This window comes from Falco biarmicus, chromosome 1, assembly GCF_023638135.1.
Source record: "Falco biarmicus isolate bFalBia1 chromosome 1, bFalBia1.pri, whole genome shotgun sequence".
Classification (NCBI taxonomy): domain Eukaryota; kingdom Metazoa; phylum Chordata; class Aves; order Falconiformes; family Falconidae; genus Falco; species Falco biarmicus.
This window is the reverse complement of record NC_079288.1, coordinates 34,467,287-34,484,755: the sequence shown is the minus strand read 5'-3', so window position 1 is coordinate 34,484,755 and position 17,469 is coordinate 34,467,287. Positions and strand designations below refer to the sequence as shown.

Genomic DNA, 17,469 nt, shown 5'->3' with positions numbered 1-17,469 from the left:
AGTGGCAGTCACTGGCTGCAGGACTAGTAATCTGCAGAATAAAAGCTTTTATGAAGTTTCTGATCCACTAAGAGATTTAAAGCACGTTCTTCTGATTGTGGTTGACTTGAATTAACACTTGCCAGCTCAGCCATGTAACTGATTAAATGTATGGTCCTAGCTTAGCTCAGTTGTGAAATGAGATACATAAAGTTATAACTGGCTTCACAGCACGCTGCTAACCTACCAGAGCCGTGTCTGAACGTACCTTTAGTATTCTGGCCTTTTTAGAGTAAATCCCCTAGTTTATTAGAGTATTGAAGTACTTTTTATTTATTCACTTGAACATCTGAATAATCCCGTGGAAGTGAGTTACATGCTTTAAGTTCATACTAAACTATTTTGTTAGACTGGGACCAAAGCATGGAGTGAATAATGATCAGAGTTTCTGTGCTGCATTAATGTTTTGGAACAGAGGAATCGTGATTTTCCTCTTTGCCTGTCCTACAGGGCTGTGAGTTTGAGTCAGCAAGACTTTTGTGCTTGATTATGAACAAATATTTTGTCTTTATATTACAGGTTTTTCCTGAATTTTTTTAGTTATGATTTTAAAAGATTCCGTTATGCTTGAATTCTTGTGCAGTTAGTTTGTAAGGAGGTATGCAAAAAATGCCAGGTGGATTTGTATATCAGCCTTTAGGAAGAGGGTGTATTGCCCTGTGAAGGAAAGATTTATTGCTTCTTAAGCCTGAATGTTGGGTCTCACATTAAGCTGATGTCTTCTGTCATATGACGATATTTGTATCGGTCTCTGCAGGTGAAATTGGTGCAGCACACCTACTCTTGCCTCTTTGGTACATTCCTGTGCAACAATGCGAAAGAGAGAGGAGAAAAACACACTCAGGAACGGACCTGTTCTGTCTGGTCTTTGCTGCGGGCAGCAAACAAAGCCTTCAAAAACCTGCTCTACTCCTCCCAGTCAGAATCTGTATGTATCCTGCGTTCCCCACCACATGGGGCGAGTCCCTTTAGGGGCTCCCAGGTACAATGTTCTCCAAAGTGTGTCTTTAGAAAATACCCAGGCTTGTAATGGTGGGACATCGTAACGGCTTAGCTGTCATCATGAATACAGTCCAGGCATTTCCAGAAAAGTGTTCTCAGCTCACCTCATCAATGTTTACCTTTGAACACTCTGATGTTTTATGCCTTGCATTAAGTTTGCTGGTATTTGAGGAATGTCAAATGCAACCTCAGAAATTCCTCTATGCTGGAAATGCATTTTCTGTAACTAAATATTTTGCTTTATTTTTTGTAACAGAAAACTTTTCAGTGTTTGACAAATAGACTTTTCTAGAGAACTAAGCTATGTCAGTGGAGTGTCATAAAACTGCATACAAACCTAGACACTGTGTCTATATTAATCTTAAATCTAAACAGAACTCAAGTTATGTAGCATATCTTTATTTCTCTTAATACTTTTCACGTTTTCAGTTTGACTCTTCCATAATAATAGCTCACTGAAGCTTCTGGGAAGGGACTTACAGTTACTTTTTTGTGTATTTGATAACAGGTCATGTGAGGCATTGAGGGATGCAGATGGTGGGCATGTGAGCAGTCAGTTATCAGATGTCACCATGATTAGGGCAGCAATGGCTTTTATAAATATTTAAACCCCTTTTTGTTTATAAAAGTACTAGATATCATAAATCGAACTGTAAAGGTTCTGCAGTGTTTTTGCAATTGATAGATGTGGCTCTTAATTGTTCCTTAGAGTAAAACCAAAACCTGGCTTAGTAGGGAAGAGTTTATGTCTATAGTTGATATAAAAAAGATTAATTGTATATTCACATCAGCCTTCTGTGGCTGTCTGTCTCCCCTGGACACCGGACGTGCAGTCTGTGTGCAGGTCCCATTTGTCACTGCGACAGGCAACGTCAGAGAGAGCCCTTCAAGACTTTGCAACCTGACATTGTCATCATGAGTGGATGTGATAGCTGAAGGCATGAGGCACTGCAGATAAATACAGCTTGGGAGGACTTCTAAAGCTATGGATGCATCTAGGTTTTCACTGAAAATACCAGCAGGTTTGCCCAGGAACAGCATAGAGAGCACTCTTAAAGCGGGCTGTGTGGACAGGTAGTGGCTCTGTCCTTGGGCTGCCCTCACATGCTATATCCTGCAGTATAGATGCAGTCTCAGTGCCTTGGCCTCTGTTCTCAGTAAATACTACGCTATACTGTACTAAGCTAATGAGGATAATTTGTCTGTAGTTTGGCAATTTCCTGTCTTGTATTCTTATTTTTGTGGTTTTACTTCAGTCTTTAAAAGGTGCCTCTCTGATGTAGCCACATCTGTTATAAGACCGTAGCTGTTTTAAGAGCAGCATCTGCCAAACCAAGCCACCCCACAGCCCTCCCCCGGCTCAGTGGCAGGGAAACCTGACTGTTTGTCTGCCACTGCCTGCTTTTCCACAGGGAATTTGCCTGGGAAAAGAGTAGAATTGATAATGACCCAAGTTTTTTTTAAACTGAAACAGAAAAGATATTCCAGAGTCAAGGAATCCCTTTTTAAGAGCAGGCTGCTTCTTCAGAAAAGTATTTCTGCATGTACTTAATTTTTAACATAAAAGTGCTTCCATTAAAGATAGGGTTAGCTTTGATGAACTGGAGCCTGCAGAAGGAGGTTCTTAGTTCTGCTGTCATATGGCATGGTGTATCACAAAGTACGAGGAAATCTCTGTGCTAACAATGGGCCACTGAATTCTTCAGCAGTTTAAATTGCGCAGAAGCATTATTAAGGTGTAGATTCACTCGGAGCGCGTTGCAGTAATTCATTCGTAAGAAGCTGAAAGCCGGCATTGTTATGCCCCTGTCTCTGAAAGAGAAGTTAATTATATATCCTAGTGTAGCTGATTAAAAATGCCATAGCTGCTCACTGGCCTTCAGGGTTATCTAGAGATCTAGCAAAGCCTCCCGGCTGCAGACCGGAATAGTAAACTACCAGAGTCAGATCTGCACACTTCTCTGCATTCTGGGAGCAAGCAGTTTACCACTTCTGAACGTTGTGTGCTCTCCCCTCTCAGGTGCTGTATCCAGTGTGCCATGTGCGTAATTTAATGCTCTGGAGTGCTGTTTACCTGCCGTGCTCTTCCCCCTCAACACCCGCTGACGACACCTGTGCCCCATACCCTGTTCCAGGCTCTAGCCCTGAAGATCAGCCTCTGGGCAGGTGAGCCTAGAGCCCAGAAATCCCGTCCTGTAAAGTAAGATCAACAGAGAATATTGTGGGATATAAAGAGGAGAATACTTGTGGTGGGAGGGAAGTATTTTTCACAGGCTTGTTTGTGGGACCGTTTGACTGACCTACCCGAAAGCAGTCTGTCATTCTTTCAGTTTTGAAAGGTGTTATGTTTCAGAGGTGATAGCATAACAGAAGATTATCAAATAGAATTAAGCTCTGGGTATTGCATAGCCTTGCAGGATTCCTTATACCCTTGTGGAATATAAGGTTTCATTTGATTGTCTTGAATTTGAGTGCTTTTTCTGTGTTGCATAACTATTTCTTTGCTTTTTTTGTACGATGATTCTGAGCAGATGTTAATTAGGAGGTGTGACCAGACTGTAAGCATTTGTGCTTTGTGGTAAAGGGATTATTCTGGGAATGTCTGAAGTCTGATGGAACATATTTTCCTGATGGCAAACAAAGAAAGTACTGAAGCAGCTCTGCACTACAGATGGTCAAAATGTGCTCCTAGATAATACTTCACAGAAGTCCATTAGTTAGCAGATTGTTACTGTCCTAATTGTGGGGGGAGTTTTTAAACTGTAGCGGCTAAATGTTTTTTGAAAATCCCCAACTTTGGATTCTGATTATTTGTGCCTTTGTAGGTTACCAAAGACAAGATCGTTTGACAATCTGACAACAGCCTGTGATAGCAGTGTGCCTACAACCAATCGACGGAGTAGTGACCCCAGCCTCAATGAAAAGTGGCAAGAGCACCGTCGGTCTCTGGAGCTGAGCAGCCTCGGTAACCCTGGGGACGATCCGTTTGACGGAGACAGCCTGAGTAAGCAAGGCAGGGCTCCGGTTGGAGCAGAACTCTCTGTTGCAGCTGGTGTGGCAGAGGGACAGATGGAGAACATTTTGCAAGAGGCCACTAAAGACGATGTTGGTCTGGAGGAGCACTTAAAGGGTAGCCTAGAGACAGTAGGTAAAGGGGATGAGGTTGCCCTGGGTAAGGAGAAGAGAACTGAAAGTCTACATGGGTATGTCAGTGACCTCTCTGAAAAGGCTGAGGCGGATAAAGGTATTGTAATGAACAATCCAGCATCCAATCCACATCCAGTTTCACAAGGTGCTTCTGAGCTTAAAGGACAACAGGACGAGCGTACTGATCTCGGTAACACCATCCAGAAGTTACCTCAGGTGAAAGGACTACAGACTGTTCCTTTGGAGGGCTTTGTAAATAGAGATGCTCACAAGAATACGGAGGAAGAAGGTGTTAGCAAACTCGAAGGAGAAGCAGAGAGCCTGTACAACACAGCACAGGCCAGCCTTGCGTTACCTCTTACAATCACTCACGAGGCAAGAACATCCAACATTGAAAGTTCGACGGAAACCTTAACAGAGAATGAAGCAAAGCAAGAGCTCGTTCCTAAGGGCCCTTGCCACAGACCTTACCTGATCAACAACAGTGCTGATGAACTTTCTCGAACTATTGAAAATAGGCCAGAGGGGGAGAGCATGCTAGAACTTCAAAAACTGGGAACAAAAGTACATAGGACTTCTGGTAGCAGCAACACACACATCCCGATGCCTTCCCCTTGTGCCTTGCCTTTAGCCGAACTTAAAGACGAGATTGTGTGTAACGGAGAGCTGGAGCCTGAGAACAAGATGACAGAGAAGCCTGCAGGGTTTGGTATCACCCAGAAATACCATGCGACAAACGGACACTGTGTGAATGGAGAGGACGGTCACATCAAAGCCTCTCTGAGCCGGCAGGTCTCCACCGCAAGCTGTAGTTCTGCACAGTTTCACTTGAGGAGCTTGCACCAGAAATGGATGTTTAGTCATCTTGGTAAGCAGCAGGCAGCCAGCAGCCCAGACCAGCCTGCCAGAAGCCACCTGGATGACGATGGGATGCCTGTCTACACTGATGTTATCCAGCAGCGCCTGCGCCAGATAGAAACTGGCCATCAGCAAGAAGTGGAGACCTTGAAGAAGCAAGTGCAAGAGTTGAAGAGCCGGTTGGAGAGCCAGTTCCTGAATAGCTCCTTACGCCTCAATGGTGATTACGGCGACGAAGTGGTAAGTGAAATGGTAATTGGGCCACTGCTGGCAACAGTGGGCTGGTTAGTCGTGTTCTGGATCTCACCATATTGTCAACTCTTGGTTCATTGGTGAGGCAGTGATTATTTTTTTGGCCTTGCAGGCTTTTATGGAACTCTTAAGGTCATTCTGAAGAGGGAAAACAACTGATTGAGTACATGGCAAATGGCAGTTAACGTTGACTAATTTTCACTGTATCCCGGTTTGACTATACATGTACCAAAGTTTTATTTCAAGATGGGTGTTTCGCAGCATACTCACACATACCTGCACATATTTAAACATCTTGTTTTAAAAAAAAAAAAAGGGCAATTTTGTATACGAAAACAAGAGTAAAACAGGCAAAGATACTTTTCTGAGAATATGAATGGGTCATTTATTGGGACAGTAGCATAGGACTGATCACTTGGTGCTTTGTATGCCTAGGGTAAGATGCAGCAGTGGCTGCTCTGTTAGTGCAAAACCATGAAGCTCAAGCCATGCCCTTTTCAGATGGCTGGCCTACTCAAGGCTCATTAACTGGAATAAATTAAGAGGTTTTGTGATAGCCTTATGTCAATGAGGGTTTTTTCTCAACAAATGAAGAAATTTAGGGGAGCTTTTAAACTCTTTGCACTTTTACTTGGAAGTGTTTAAGGTCATTAGAGACTTGAGTCTAAGGCGTGATTCAAATACAGTACGCTAATTTCTGCTGCAGTGAAATTATCTATGTAGTTGCGGTTGCAAAAGAAATTTTAAAATCGGGAATGAAATACATGTCATTCCAAGTTCAAGATCTCAATAGCTAGCAGATTTTCTATGTGACTCTGTATGTCTTGGGTGGATTTGTAAGTTGCTTCTCCCCTACCTGTTTTTTTACCTAATTTCTCCTCCTCTTTTGTCTAATAATTAATAATAAAAAGTCAAAAGATACGCAGTCTGGCCTTATACTGTTGCTTGAATGTAGCACTAATTTGGAGAACGAGCAGGAGCCCAGTTCTGTAGAGACCTTTGAGCAGGATTGCTGCAAAACTGGGGTTTTCAATGGCCCAGTATTATTAGCGAAGTACAATAAATGATGAGGGGAGAGCTATGTGGGGAAGCAGGCAGGCACAGGAGGAGAAAAGCAACATGAAAAGGAAGGTGAGGAGACTTAGAATCTCTGAAACAGAGTTTGCATCATCCTGTGGGTTTGAATGCTGGGCAGAGCATTCCTGAGGTTGACATAACACTCATCAAAATTTTCCTTTTCCTACGTGCACATAACGTGTTTTATATGCCTGCGAAATTGAAAAAAAAAATGTACAGGAGGTTTTCAACTTTGGCTTGTTTAATGTTGGTTAGAAGTGGCAGAGGTGCTGGATAGTCCCAGGTACATTTGTTGTGAAAAATACTCAGAGCCTTCTTGGCTATTCACATTGGAGATGACAGCACGAAGTGCCCCTTTTGGGCATCCGTTTCAGCTCAGTGTCATTTCAATTGGGTCACGGGCAAAACCTTGGGATTCCTTGGAGCAATTTGGTGCGTTGGCTTGATTGATTATACTCCCATTCTTTTAAGGGCCTTCACAAACTGCAGTGCAGGGCTGGATGCGAGAGCGTGCTGGCCTCTAGAAAATTCACCATTTTCAAGAATCTGTTCTCTACCTTCTGTTTGTGCCTCAGCTTGGGAGTAACAGGTTTTCTTGCAGAGCTCCAGAGATGCCCATTCCTCGGGCACAAAAAGACATTAACCCAAGATTTCTTGTTATTTTTAATGTATTTAAAAGGCTGGCTGAGTTTTAAATCTGTTAAAATACAACCCTACCTGGATAGACTATATTAAGGAAGTATTATTCCCCAAAAAACTATATATGGAATATATATGGCTCAGATTCTGAGTTTCCCCATGTGTGATTTGGCTTGTATTTTCCAGAATTTTTGCCAACAAAAGGATGTATGTGTTACTAGTAGTAGTTTTGAAAATGAAACAATCTTGGAAAGGAAATGTGACTGTGAAATTGGAGCCGCAGGTAGTAGCTTTTTTTGTTTGATCACCCAAAGTGTTGCCAGAACTTTGTGCTAACACAGCAGAAAACAGATTTTTAAATCCATTCTACCTCAGATCATCCTATCATCAGAGGGTCAAAAACTGACCTGTTGGGGTTTTTTTGCATGGGTTTTTTTTTGTTGTTGGTTTTTTTTTTTTGCAGTTCACCACTGCACAAACTGCTTCAACATGTGGCATTTATAGTCCCATTCAAAGAGGTGTTCTTGCCTTTGCTGCCATGTGTGCAGTGTAGGTAGGTGACCAGCTAAGACGTTCGCCCTTCCAGTGCAAACATAGCCTGCTCTTTCTTAGCAGGAGGTACCCTTTCCACTCCTCCCCACGACTATCCAGTTTTTATTTGTATGGAGGTAGGAATATGGGAAGGTTCTGTTCAGCTGTGTTTGTTTGCCAACAGACTTCTATACCCGACTCGGAAAGCAATCTGGATCAGAACTGCTTGTCTCGCTGCAGCACAGAGATTTTCTCTGAAGCCAGCTGGGAACAGGTGGATAAACAGGACACAGAGGTACAGACTAAATCCCTGTAAATCGCTCATTCTTCTGGTAGGATGGGATATTCATAATTGAAATTATCTGACAGCCTTTGGTCATGTGCCACTTCTTGTGAACTCTTTTCCTTGCATTTCACTTGCGTCTCATACTTTAAATATCAGTACCTGTGCCTATGAGCCCTCTGCTTGTCTGTGTATGAACTCCTTGAGGAGCTGTGGAAGGGGTGGTTAGCTAAAGGAGCCTTAGGTGGACACATGCTTGGTGAATATTCTCGGCGTGGATAGTTCTAAAGCACAGAAAAAAAACCCAGGGAATTGGACTTGATGACGCAGGTTGAGGGGAATTTAGTTTGTGTTCTCAGAGGGGAGGTTTCTGTCGTCTTGTCTTCAATAGTTGTGAACACTGCATTTGTGCTCTTAAAATAGAACAAGCACTTCCCTCGTGGTGCTTTGCTTTGGATTTGTGAGTGCAAATGAGGTGGGTTTGTTTCTAATTGCCCTCTCCTTGACAAATTTAGCTTTTATTTCTCCCAGGTGACACGATGGCTTCCAGACCACCTCGCTGCACACTGCTATGGCTGCGACAGTACGTTCTGGCTGGCCAGTAGGAAGCACCACTGCAGGTAACCTGGGCATCGACAGAGGAGGGGAGGGAGGAGGGCACGCTCATGGCTTGAATTGTTCCCTCTCCTGTTAAACCAGGAAAGAGTTTTCTTCTGACGCAGTTCCTTTCTCAAGGATGGATGTCAGACTAAGTGTTTTAGAGTAGGACTGCACACGCTTCCGAAGGAACAGAGCGCTTTGGAAGAACAGAACAGTTTCTCCTGTTCGGTTCCAGTTCATGCAGAGTATATATTTAAAAAGCCCAATTTGGTATCTGCTCAACCCCAGTCTAAACAGATCCTGCCCTGTTTCCTCAGAGTGGATTTGGAGGCAGCTGGCTGTTTAGCTTTTTAAGAGGGTGTAAATAATAAAAAATACTGGTTTCTCATCTTAGCATTCGGTAATCCAAAACTGCAAATACATGAATAGCATCTTCTTCCCATTACTGGTTGTAAATCTGCTGCTTTCCTTCTCTAACCATTCTCATGTTTTCATTGAATTGCTCTTGGAAAAGAACCTAAAAGGACACCTATATAAAATAAAAGTTTTCTGGATTATTCTTTGCTGAACTATTGCCAGCAGAGGCTACAGCAGATAATGCAGGCAGCAGGGGCTTAATGAAGAACAGGTGGCAGAGGCCTTTTGGTTAGATCATACCCGAGTTAAAGGCAGAAAATCTCATATTTCTAAGTTCTATTTCAAGTAAACTCCTATTCCTAATTTCTGGACATGAGAAAACTATTACAAGAACTGTCATTTAAATGGCAGTTATCACATTTTGATGCTTCATTGCTTTTTGAAGTTGTAGACAATTATAAACGTCTATTCTTGGTTTGTGTCCATTTTATGTTTTGCGCCATTTAGCGTCTTGTAAAGATAAACAGGCCCGGGGAAGAATGAAGTTGAATGGCTTTGATTATTTTTTTTTCATGTGCGCTGTGTTTGTGCATGTGTTAAGGCTCCAGATGAAAAATATAAAGCATACAGTTGTACACATCTGAAGGGTTTTCTAAGAATTAAAGTGGTGTTTTCCTTTGTCCTCCCAGTGGTGCCTGTTGTGAAGTGTGCCTGTCCAGCCCTGCCTCTCTAGGCTGACTGACATTTGGCATCTGCAAATGTTTATCCTAGACTTGGGCTCTGGAAAAGTCCTAGCACATGAGTACCTGCAGGACACCCCCAACACTGTGAGGAGTTAAAATTGACTCAGGGTTTCAAGTCTGGTTGCAAATTTCTCTTTAGTGTCTTTGTTTCTTTAGCTTTCAGATGTCTAACCTGGGTTGACCAGGCCATCCACGTGAGCTTCGGTTTATGGTAGAGACCGATAGGGAATGGCAACCAGCAAGAACATCAAGTATTTTTGTAGTATATATTTTCAAAAAACGCCACTGGTCACTGGCAGTCTGCTCAAGATCTTACCTGAGAATGAAAATGAGTCGAAACCCATACGGTGTAAAGCCTTGAGCAGGATCAAAATATCCAGCTTCCTTCATTGCCACTATTTTCTTCTTTTGCTTGTTCCCCTCTGAGCTCTTTTTCCCCTCCTTGCAGGGACATTGAACGTGTTGATCAAATCTGGTGAGCATTTACAACAGCCTCTGTCTGTTGTCTGTCTGCGTTTTCTTGGTAACTTCTCCAAACTAACTCGGTCTGTTCCCCCTCTTTGTTTTTCACTTGCCTAGAAATCACTAGAGAGTTGTGGGTGGCTAGCACAATCTGCTGGGTGTTTCGATCCGTATAAACAGGCCTGTCTTCTCACAGAAAAGCATTTAGGACTTGGCTTTTGGTAGCTTAAACTGGGGTGTGGATCACACTAACACTCACCATCAGTAGATCGTGTGTTTGAGTAACAGAGAATGCATCACTTCTAACTACGAAAAGACTGTCCTTCCAAGTTTAGCTATTATGCGTTTATTTTTGATTCTTTGCCTTATTTTTGGGAGAGCTCCACATGCTATCAAACAATTCTAATATTGCTATGCAGTGTGTTGACAAAAAAACTGCCACTTACTTTAGAAGGACTGAAAATACCGCTGGCAGTAGCAGGTAATGCAAAGCTGATAGAGGGTTAGTATCACATAAAAATGAATAAATGACTGTGACTTAGAAGAGGAGTTGTTGGTAGCATGATTTTAAGTCCTCCTTCCTCAAATGAGCAAAATCATCTTTTGTTAACATCTCTTTTTAATCTTTCAAGCAAAGCAGAGGACCACCAGGATAGAAAGAATGAGTTGTTCAGAGCTTTCCAAAGCTTGAGGGAAAAGAGTTACAGAACACTATTATCTATCACAGAAGGAAAAAACAAAAAAACCCAAGCATATGCTAGGAAGCTGGTGAGCTACAACAGGCAGATATTTGTTTTAATCCCTCTGGTTCTTTTTTGACCTCATCCATCAACAGCGAGCTTCTGCTGGATAATTGTTCTTTGAGCAGCAGGGTTGTGGGTTGTCGGAACGGCTTTTCTGCAGGATGTTTCTGTATAACACCTCACAGGACTGTTTTCACTCCTGCTGGGTTTTCTGGTAGTAATTTCTAACAGCGCCCTTAAGAAGACTCCCAAACCACTGCAGAAAGGCTAGCCTTTGTCAGCCTGCTCGTGCTAGGGTTACGGCTGTGAGACCAGGAGCCGCTGGGCGGAGCTGAGAAAATTAGCCCATTGAAGTGAGAAATGGGATTTCTCTGCTGACTCCTTCCCTGTCAGTGACCAGCATCTGGAAATCTTATCTCTTGGCAATGAAGGATTAATCAAAGCTGCTGGGTGTAGGCAGGATTCTCTGTCAGTCTCTTGGCAGCAGCGAATCTGTTCTAGCGCAGCACAATAACGGCGGAAAATCCTGATGCCAAAGAGTTAATGAAAAGGGTGTCAGGCATGGAGGTAAACTTGCAAAATTCGGGTCCCTGGAGTGCTGTTCTGAACTCCTTGTAAGAATTGATGAGTTTGGAGGACAGGGCACACCAGGCTAGCTTGAGCAGCAGCAGGTTTTGAGGGGGGCTGCAAGAAGATAAGGTAATTATTTTCAAGATTTAAATTTTGTCCCTGCCTCCTGTGAGGTGCATGCGCCAGCGTGCCTCCACCAGCTGACATCTGACAGGAATGTGTATGAGACTGCTCACCCTGCCGCAGCGTCGCTGTCATTTCTGAGCATGAAATACCTGGCTGCCCGTCTCGTGGCTTTGCATGATCCTTGTTGACTCAGTTTACTTTATGCGGAAGCGTGGGACCGCTGCAAAAGGGACGGTGCTGCTGGGGCTGTGGGAGGATTCAATCAACCAAAACTGGGTTTGATGATTTTTTTTTTTCATCTGTCCTATGCTTAAACCCTCCAGCTGCGCACTTGAAAGAAACAGAAGAAACTGTCTCTGTGCTGGTACTTAGCAGCACATGCTTTTGGAAGAGTAAAGGAGCAGAGACTCCTACCTCCTCCCAGGACTGCAGTATCTGGTCTGTCTCGAACACAGAGCTGGATCAGTAATGTGAGCAGGGGGCAGAACACCACGCTCCCCACAGCCTCACGGAGGAAGGCCCCTTGCTTGCTCTGTTTTAGCCCCTCTCTTAGCCGTGTCCCCCGGGGTAGCGGTGACAGTGATGAGCAGCCCTGTGCCTGAACTCTGCAGGGCATGGGGGAGAGCTTACCCCTGTTCCCTGGAGGGGTAAGTTCCCTGCAGTTTGACACGAGACAGTGTTGTACAGAAGAGCTGTTGCTGCAGGGACGTTTAACGAGCTGTAGTTCTGTACTGTAGTTTGCTTTATGCTCCTTCCCGGTGTCCCTTCCCTAGAGCTCCACTTCAGCTTTAGGAGCGAGTAGCACGGGGTGCAGGTGTTGGAGGGCTGCCTCTGCACGCATCCTGGTGCTTAGGAAGGAGCAGCTGCAGTCTCCAGGGCTGACCCCATCACAACACTGTGAATGGTATAATTTTAGAACTCTGATAACTATGTCGAACTGCTTCTAATCTTTTCTTTTCCATTTCTCCTCTGTTTCCGATGCAAGGAATTGTGGAAACGTGTTCTGCTCCAGTTGCTGTAACCAGAAGGTGCCCGTTCCTAGTCAGCAGCTCTTTGAACCCAGCAGAGTCTGCAAATCGTGCTACAGCAGCTTGCACCCCAGCAGTTCCAGCCTCGATCTCGAACTGGATAAACCCATCACTGCCACGTCAAATTAAAGTTCCAGCCTCGAAGCAGCGGGGGAGCAGCCATGCCGCCTCTTCCCCGACAGACATGCAGATTCTGGGTGGGCTGAGGCTGGGAGGATGTGGGAGCGGTGCACTTTGGAGGCTGAGGCGTGGAACACTGCTTGGTGGGACAGACCTCAAGGACGTACCGCTGGATTGTGGGATTCACCTTTTCCAGCTATTCCCCCTTTCCTTTCTGTCCTATCTGTGTGTATGTGTCTATGCGCGTGCGTGTGTGTGTGTGTGTATATATATATAATAATATATATGTTTGTTTGTTTGCTGGAAGATTGTGGAAGTGGGAAGGGAGCTGGTGCCAGAACCAGACTTCCCTTTTGTTTTTAACTGTCCCACTGCTGAACCGTTGCAGACAGACAATTCTGTTGCAGACAGATGATTTTGTGGAGGAGAGAAGAGGGGAATCAGTCCAGCCAGTGTGCAAAGCGCGAATACCTGTAGCGTCAGTGCTAGTGCTTTCAATCACTCCTGTTACTTCCAAACAAGAAACTGCTGTTTGGGAACCTGTTGCTGCTAGAAGAAATGGGAATCTCTTTCCCAAGAGAGCACTCTCCCTCTCTGTTCTTAGAGTGGGCTTAGTTATCCTCGCTGCGTGAAGGGGGAATCAATGCCCGATTTCCACGCTCAGCGGCTCCGTACTCGCACACACCATCTCCGTGTTTTGTTGCCACCACCCCTGCCGCTGTGGCTTGGAGCGGGAACACCTGGACAGCGCTGGCTAAGGCAGGTGCGTGCTTGTTAGCGAGAGGTGAGGCGGGAATCGAACAGGCTGCCGAGCTGAGATGGGTTTTACACTGGCACCTCTCTCTGAAGTTCTGTAAATGCAATTCATTATTTTAAACTGAGTGGGAAAGTAGAAGACCTTCACCTTCTGTCCTTGCCCCATCTGTAGGATGGTTTACTCAATGCGAAGCTACTTTTGGAGCAGTGCACTTGTCACGGTTCATACAAACAGGCTGGCGTGCTGTTGTCCAGACTCGCACTTTAATGAGACTATCCAAACCAATGAAAGAGCAACTGTGATATGCTGGTGTTTTCGCTGGGCTCGGGCCGTGAGGAGTGCACTGGTGCTTGTAACTCTCCTGGGATGTCTCTTCCTTTTCCAGTCTGTATTCAGTATACTCCACAGGAAAAACCTGCCAGAGGATTTTATAAAAGACCTGAAATACATCGTGGCTTCCCCTTCTTCCTTCTGTCCCAATCTGAGTCGCTTTTAAAGTCACCTCTCTGAAGTGTGAATCTCTTGAATAGATGTTTTTAAATGAGTGTTAGGTACTCATCCCCTTTTCCTTTCGATAGAGCCTGCTTTGTGCAATTTGGCAAGGAAGAAACATAGATCCTGCTTCCCAGTGTGTTGCCTAGACAAAGTTCCAGCTTCTCTTGTGATATTCTCAAGAATCCTGCTGGAGTGTTTGAGAGTCCTAGATACAGAAGCTCAAAATCTAAGAAACGTTGGGAAAGGGGTGCTTCTCTTCCCTGGAATGTCAGAATCACATAATCCAAAGCAAGTATCACACAGAGAAAAAAAAAAAAAAATCTCAGAATATTTGTTAGGTCCGATGGGAAAATGTCAAAGTATTTTTATTTTTTACTTTGAACTTCCCACACCCTTTGCAAGGATCGTTACACTGCTGCGGCGTAAGCTGAAGATTGACAAGACAAAAATGAATGTCCAGGAGGCTGGTTTAGCATAGCAGCCTGCATCCTTATGGGAAGGGGGTCCGGTAAGGAAGCGTCTCGGGACCTCCCCCGGTACAGGGTTTGAAACGTTTCCAAACCGTCAGGAGGGAAGAGCAAAGATAAAAGTGATGGGTCCTCCAGTTGAGTTGTATCTAGAAGTATTTGTTCCTAAACCAGTGCAGTGAATATCTGGAATAGAACCGTAGGCATTGCTGTTCCGTGGGGAGCAGAGACAGCTGGAGCGGGAGGAGGGTGATGTGCAGCTCCCGTCTCGGGCTCTTCGCAGAGGGGGCGAGTAGAGGTTTGACTTTAGGGGACATGGTGTAGTTCTGCACACTAACGTTGTGTGGGTTTGTGGTGCAAATAGACAGTCAAAAATAAGTCTAAGATTCTGCAGTTCCTAATGACAGGTGCCAAGAGGTTATGATACGGGTTTTTGGGGTCTGTGATGTACAGTGTGAATAAATGCTTGCAGCTCTTAGTCTTTTTTTGATCGATGAAGCACTTTTTTTATTAATATTATTTTTCTTTGTATGTAAAGGAGGAACCAGTATCTCTCCACAGCTGTATATATAACCCTTCTCTCCTACAGAGAGTAAAGTGCTCCTATATTTTTCATTTTTGTCAAAGCGAGAAGTAAATACTTTAGAATTGTTAAATATATAAATAAAAGTGAATAAAGTTTAGACTTTTGCATGGGAGCATTTGCTAACACACTTTCTAATTTTTTATTTTTCTTCCCTGTCCTTTGTAGGGGATATATTTTGAGGTTCAGCAGAAGCACCAAGGCCTTTGAAAAAAGGAGGCTGCAGCAGGCCTCCTCTTGCTTTCTTTTCCACTGTGTGTCTTTGCAAGGAACAGCAAACTGTTGCTCCTAAGTTTAGAAGAAAAAAATATTAAGCTTGGTTTTCCTGGTGCAAGAGTCCCAGGGAGGGGGAAAAGACACAAACCACACACACCACCAGGTCCTGCCAGTACAATCAGCACGGTTTTCTGAGGCTGGAGGGCTCTGGAAGAGTCTCCTCTTCCTCGGTACCTCGTTTCTCTTTTTCCCCTTAACTGACCGTCATTTCAAAGCGTTGATCCAATGGCATTAGCTCAAACGTAGGAGCAGCCCAGGTCGGCAGGGAATCCACCCTGCTTCCAGTGACGTTTGGAAAAGGAAGCCCAGCGTCTCCCTTCCCCTGCAGCGAGGAAGCACCAGCAACTCGCCCAGCAGCAGCGCGGTGGGGAGGTCAGGGCTCTGTTCTCATTTGCACACTTTCTGCCTTATTCTCGATGCTGGATGGTGGAGCTGTGGCTCTTTGGGAACAAACCAAACTCACTCAGGTTTCGTATCTTTCAATCTTTCCCCGGAAGGTGGAAAAACTCAACTGCTGTTTGTCCCGCAAAAGTCTCTTGCACAAGGGTCCCATTATTCTCGTTCTCCTAGGACGGCTTGCTCGTTTCAGGCGCCTGGCTGCATGCGCTCCTGTCACATAAGCTCGTACTCTGTCAGTTATTTCTTTTCTTACATATTTGAAGTTGAAGAGGGAGGATTTGCCCTCGGCGCTCAGAGGGGCTGAATGAAGAGCTCCTTAAGCAACTCGTGAGTTACTTTGGGACAGGCCTGTTCTACTCGCAAGGCGTTGTGCACAATTGCTTTATAATCTTACAGTATTTATTTAATCAAACAAAACTGCAGATTCTGGGCAGAGTTGTGGTCACAGCAGGCAGTGGTATTTATATCTTCAGGAATAAAAAAAGCATATATCATGTTTTGCACTATTAAGAACGTGCAAAGGAACAGCAGGTTTTCCATTATACGCCAGAATTTGATTTTATGTAGCTCCTTTCCATACTTGAGTTACTTGTAAGTGCTTTTCGAGTAACTCATTACTCTGCAGCGGGGCGGCAGCCGTAGATGTTACAGGGGGCACCGCGCTCCTTGGGTGTTGTGTGCTCCAGAAACGCCGAGCCGAACCCCGCGGGTCTCCTCTGCCGCTGCCCGAGGGAGTTAGGGAACTTTTAAACTCCCACAGAGTGTTTAAATTTTTAAATCTCCTGTGCAGAGGGGCTTCACACCGGGGGCATCGCTGTCCTGGCAGGTCTGCGGGAGGAGTGCCCAGCTCGTGTAGAAGCTCATTTCCCGGTGATCCATCCTCCCTAGTGGAAACCTGTCCTCTCTCCTCCTGTTACTGCTGTCAGACAGCACGGGAGCCCGAAAGGGCAGCAGGGCTCTATCGCAACACGCAGCTTCAGTGCTGTCGCGTGCGAAGGCGATTTGCAGGGCTTATTGGGAGCCTTACAAATAGCATTAGCGGCTGAGAAACGAGACAATCTCCGAGAACCTCAGGCCCCTTGTCCCCAGGTCCCCAGGTGGGGCAGGAGCCGGGCAGCGGCAGGGATCGTGCCAGCTGGGAGCAGTTGGTTGATCCCAGCGTCATTGTACGGGTGAGGTATGGTAGTGGTCGCGTGTAGGAGGGAAACCCAAAGGCTCTTTGGTGGTGAGGGGGATGAAGGCGTCGGGAACCATTCCAGTACCTGGGAAGGGCTGTCGGTGTGGGACAGCCCACGCTGGGAGAGGCTTTGAGCTGGTGTGAGGCTGCGAAGGGCAGTGGCCACGTGTGGGAAAGCTGAGCAGAGTCGGCGCTCGTGTAATGGATGGGGGTGTGCAGTGTTTTCTGGTTAGTCTGTAACGGACCCTCCAATAGATCCTGAATTACTCGGCCAAGGTTTTGAAAACAAGAGTCCAGAGTCAGTTAAATACGTCGTTTTGCTGGGCTGTGTGGAAGGAGACGCTCAGACGGTGCTGAGCGAAGGGCAGCTCGGGTGCAGGATCTGGATCAGGTTTTCCCATAGTCCCTAGACCTGCCCTCAGCTGGATTCCATCGCTGGGAACTGGCTCCTGAGCTCCATGGCATTACCTTGCTTGGTTAAAAAGCAGCAGTTCAGGCTCGGTTTTGTTTCACGAGGTAAGGTGAGCGATGCAGCCCCTGCTCGCGCGGTGCTGCCGGGCACAGCTTTTGCTCCTGGTGGGATTTTCTCCAAGGGACAGGCAGGTGCCGCTCGGGGGGCAGCTCGGTACCTCACTGGCAGAGACGTGCTGCAGGACGAGCAGGGCAGCACCGAGGCGGCAGCCCAGACCAAGCCCAGGCAGCGTGAAGTTTCTTTTTTAACAATTCAGCTCGATTTTT

General features: G+C 45.4%; 1 protein-coding gene across 14 annotated transcripts in view; it reads left to right on the top strand.

Annotated features, from left to right (window-relative positions):
- Positions 1-14,994, top strand: part of MTMR3 (myotubularin related protein 3) — an 82,877-nt gene extending 67,883 nt beyond the window's left edge. For 11 of the 14 annotated variants that reach the window (XM_056326571.1, XM_056326537.1, XM_056326543.1 and 8 more), the window contains 7 exons: positions 797-967; positions 3,062-3,207; positions 3,867-5,286; positions 7,730-7,840; positions 8,360-8,448; positions 9,977-10,003; positions 12,415-14,994. In XM_056326571.1, coding sequence (XP_056182546.1) covers positions 797-967; positions 3,062-3,207; positions 3,867-5,286; positions 7,730-7,840; positions 8,360-8,448; positions 9,977-10,003; positions 12,415-12,586 — 2,136 coding nt within the window. In that variant the 3' untranslated portion in view covers positions 12,587-14,994. The remainder of the gene's footprint in view (positions 1-796; positions 968-3,061; positions 3,208-3,866; positions 5,287-7,729; positions 7,841-8,359; positions 8,449-9,976; positions 10,004-12,414) is intronic. The other 3 variants (XM_056326528.1, XM_056326511.1, XM_056326594.1) reach the window with 3 other exon arrangements.
- Positions 14,995-17,469: the final 2,475 nt, after the last annotated feature.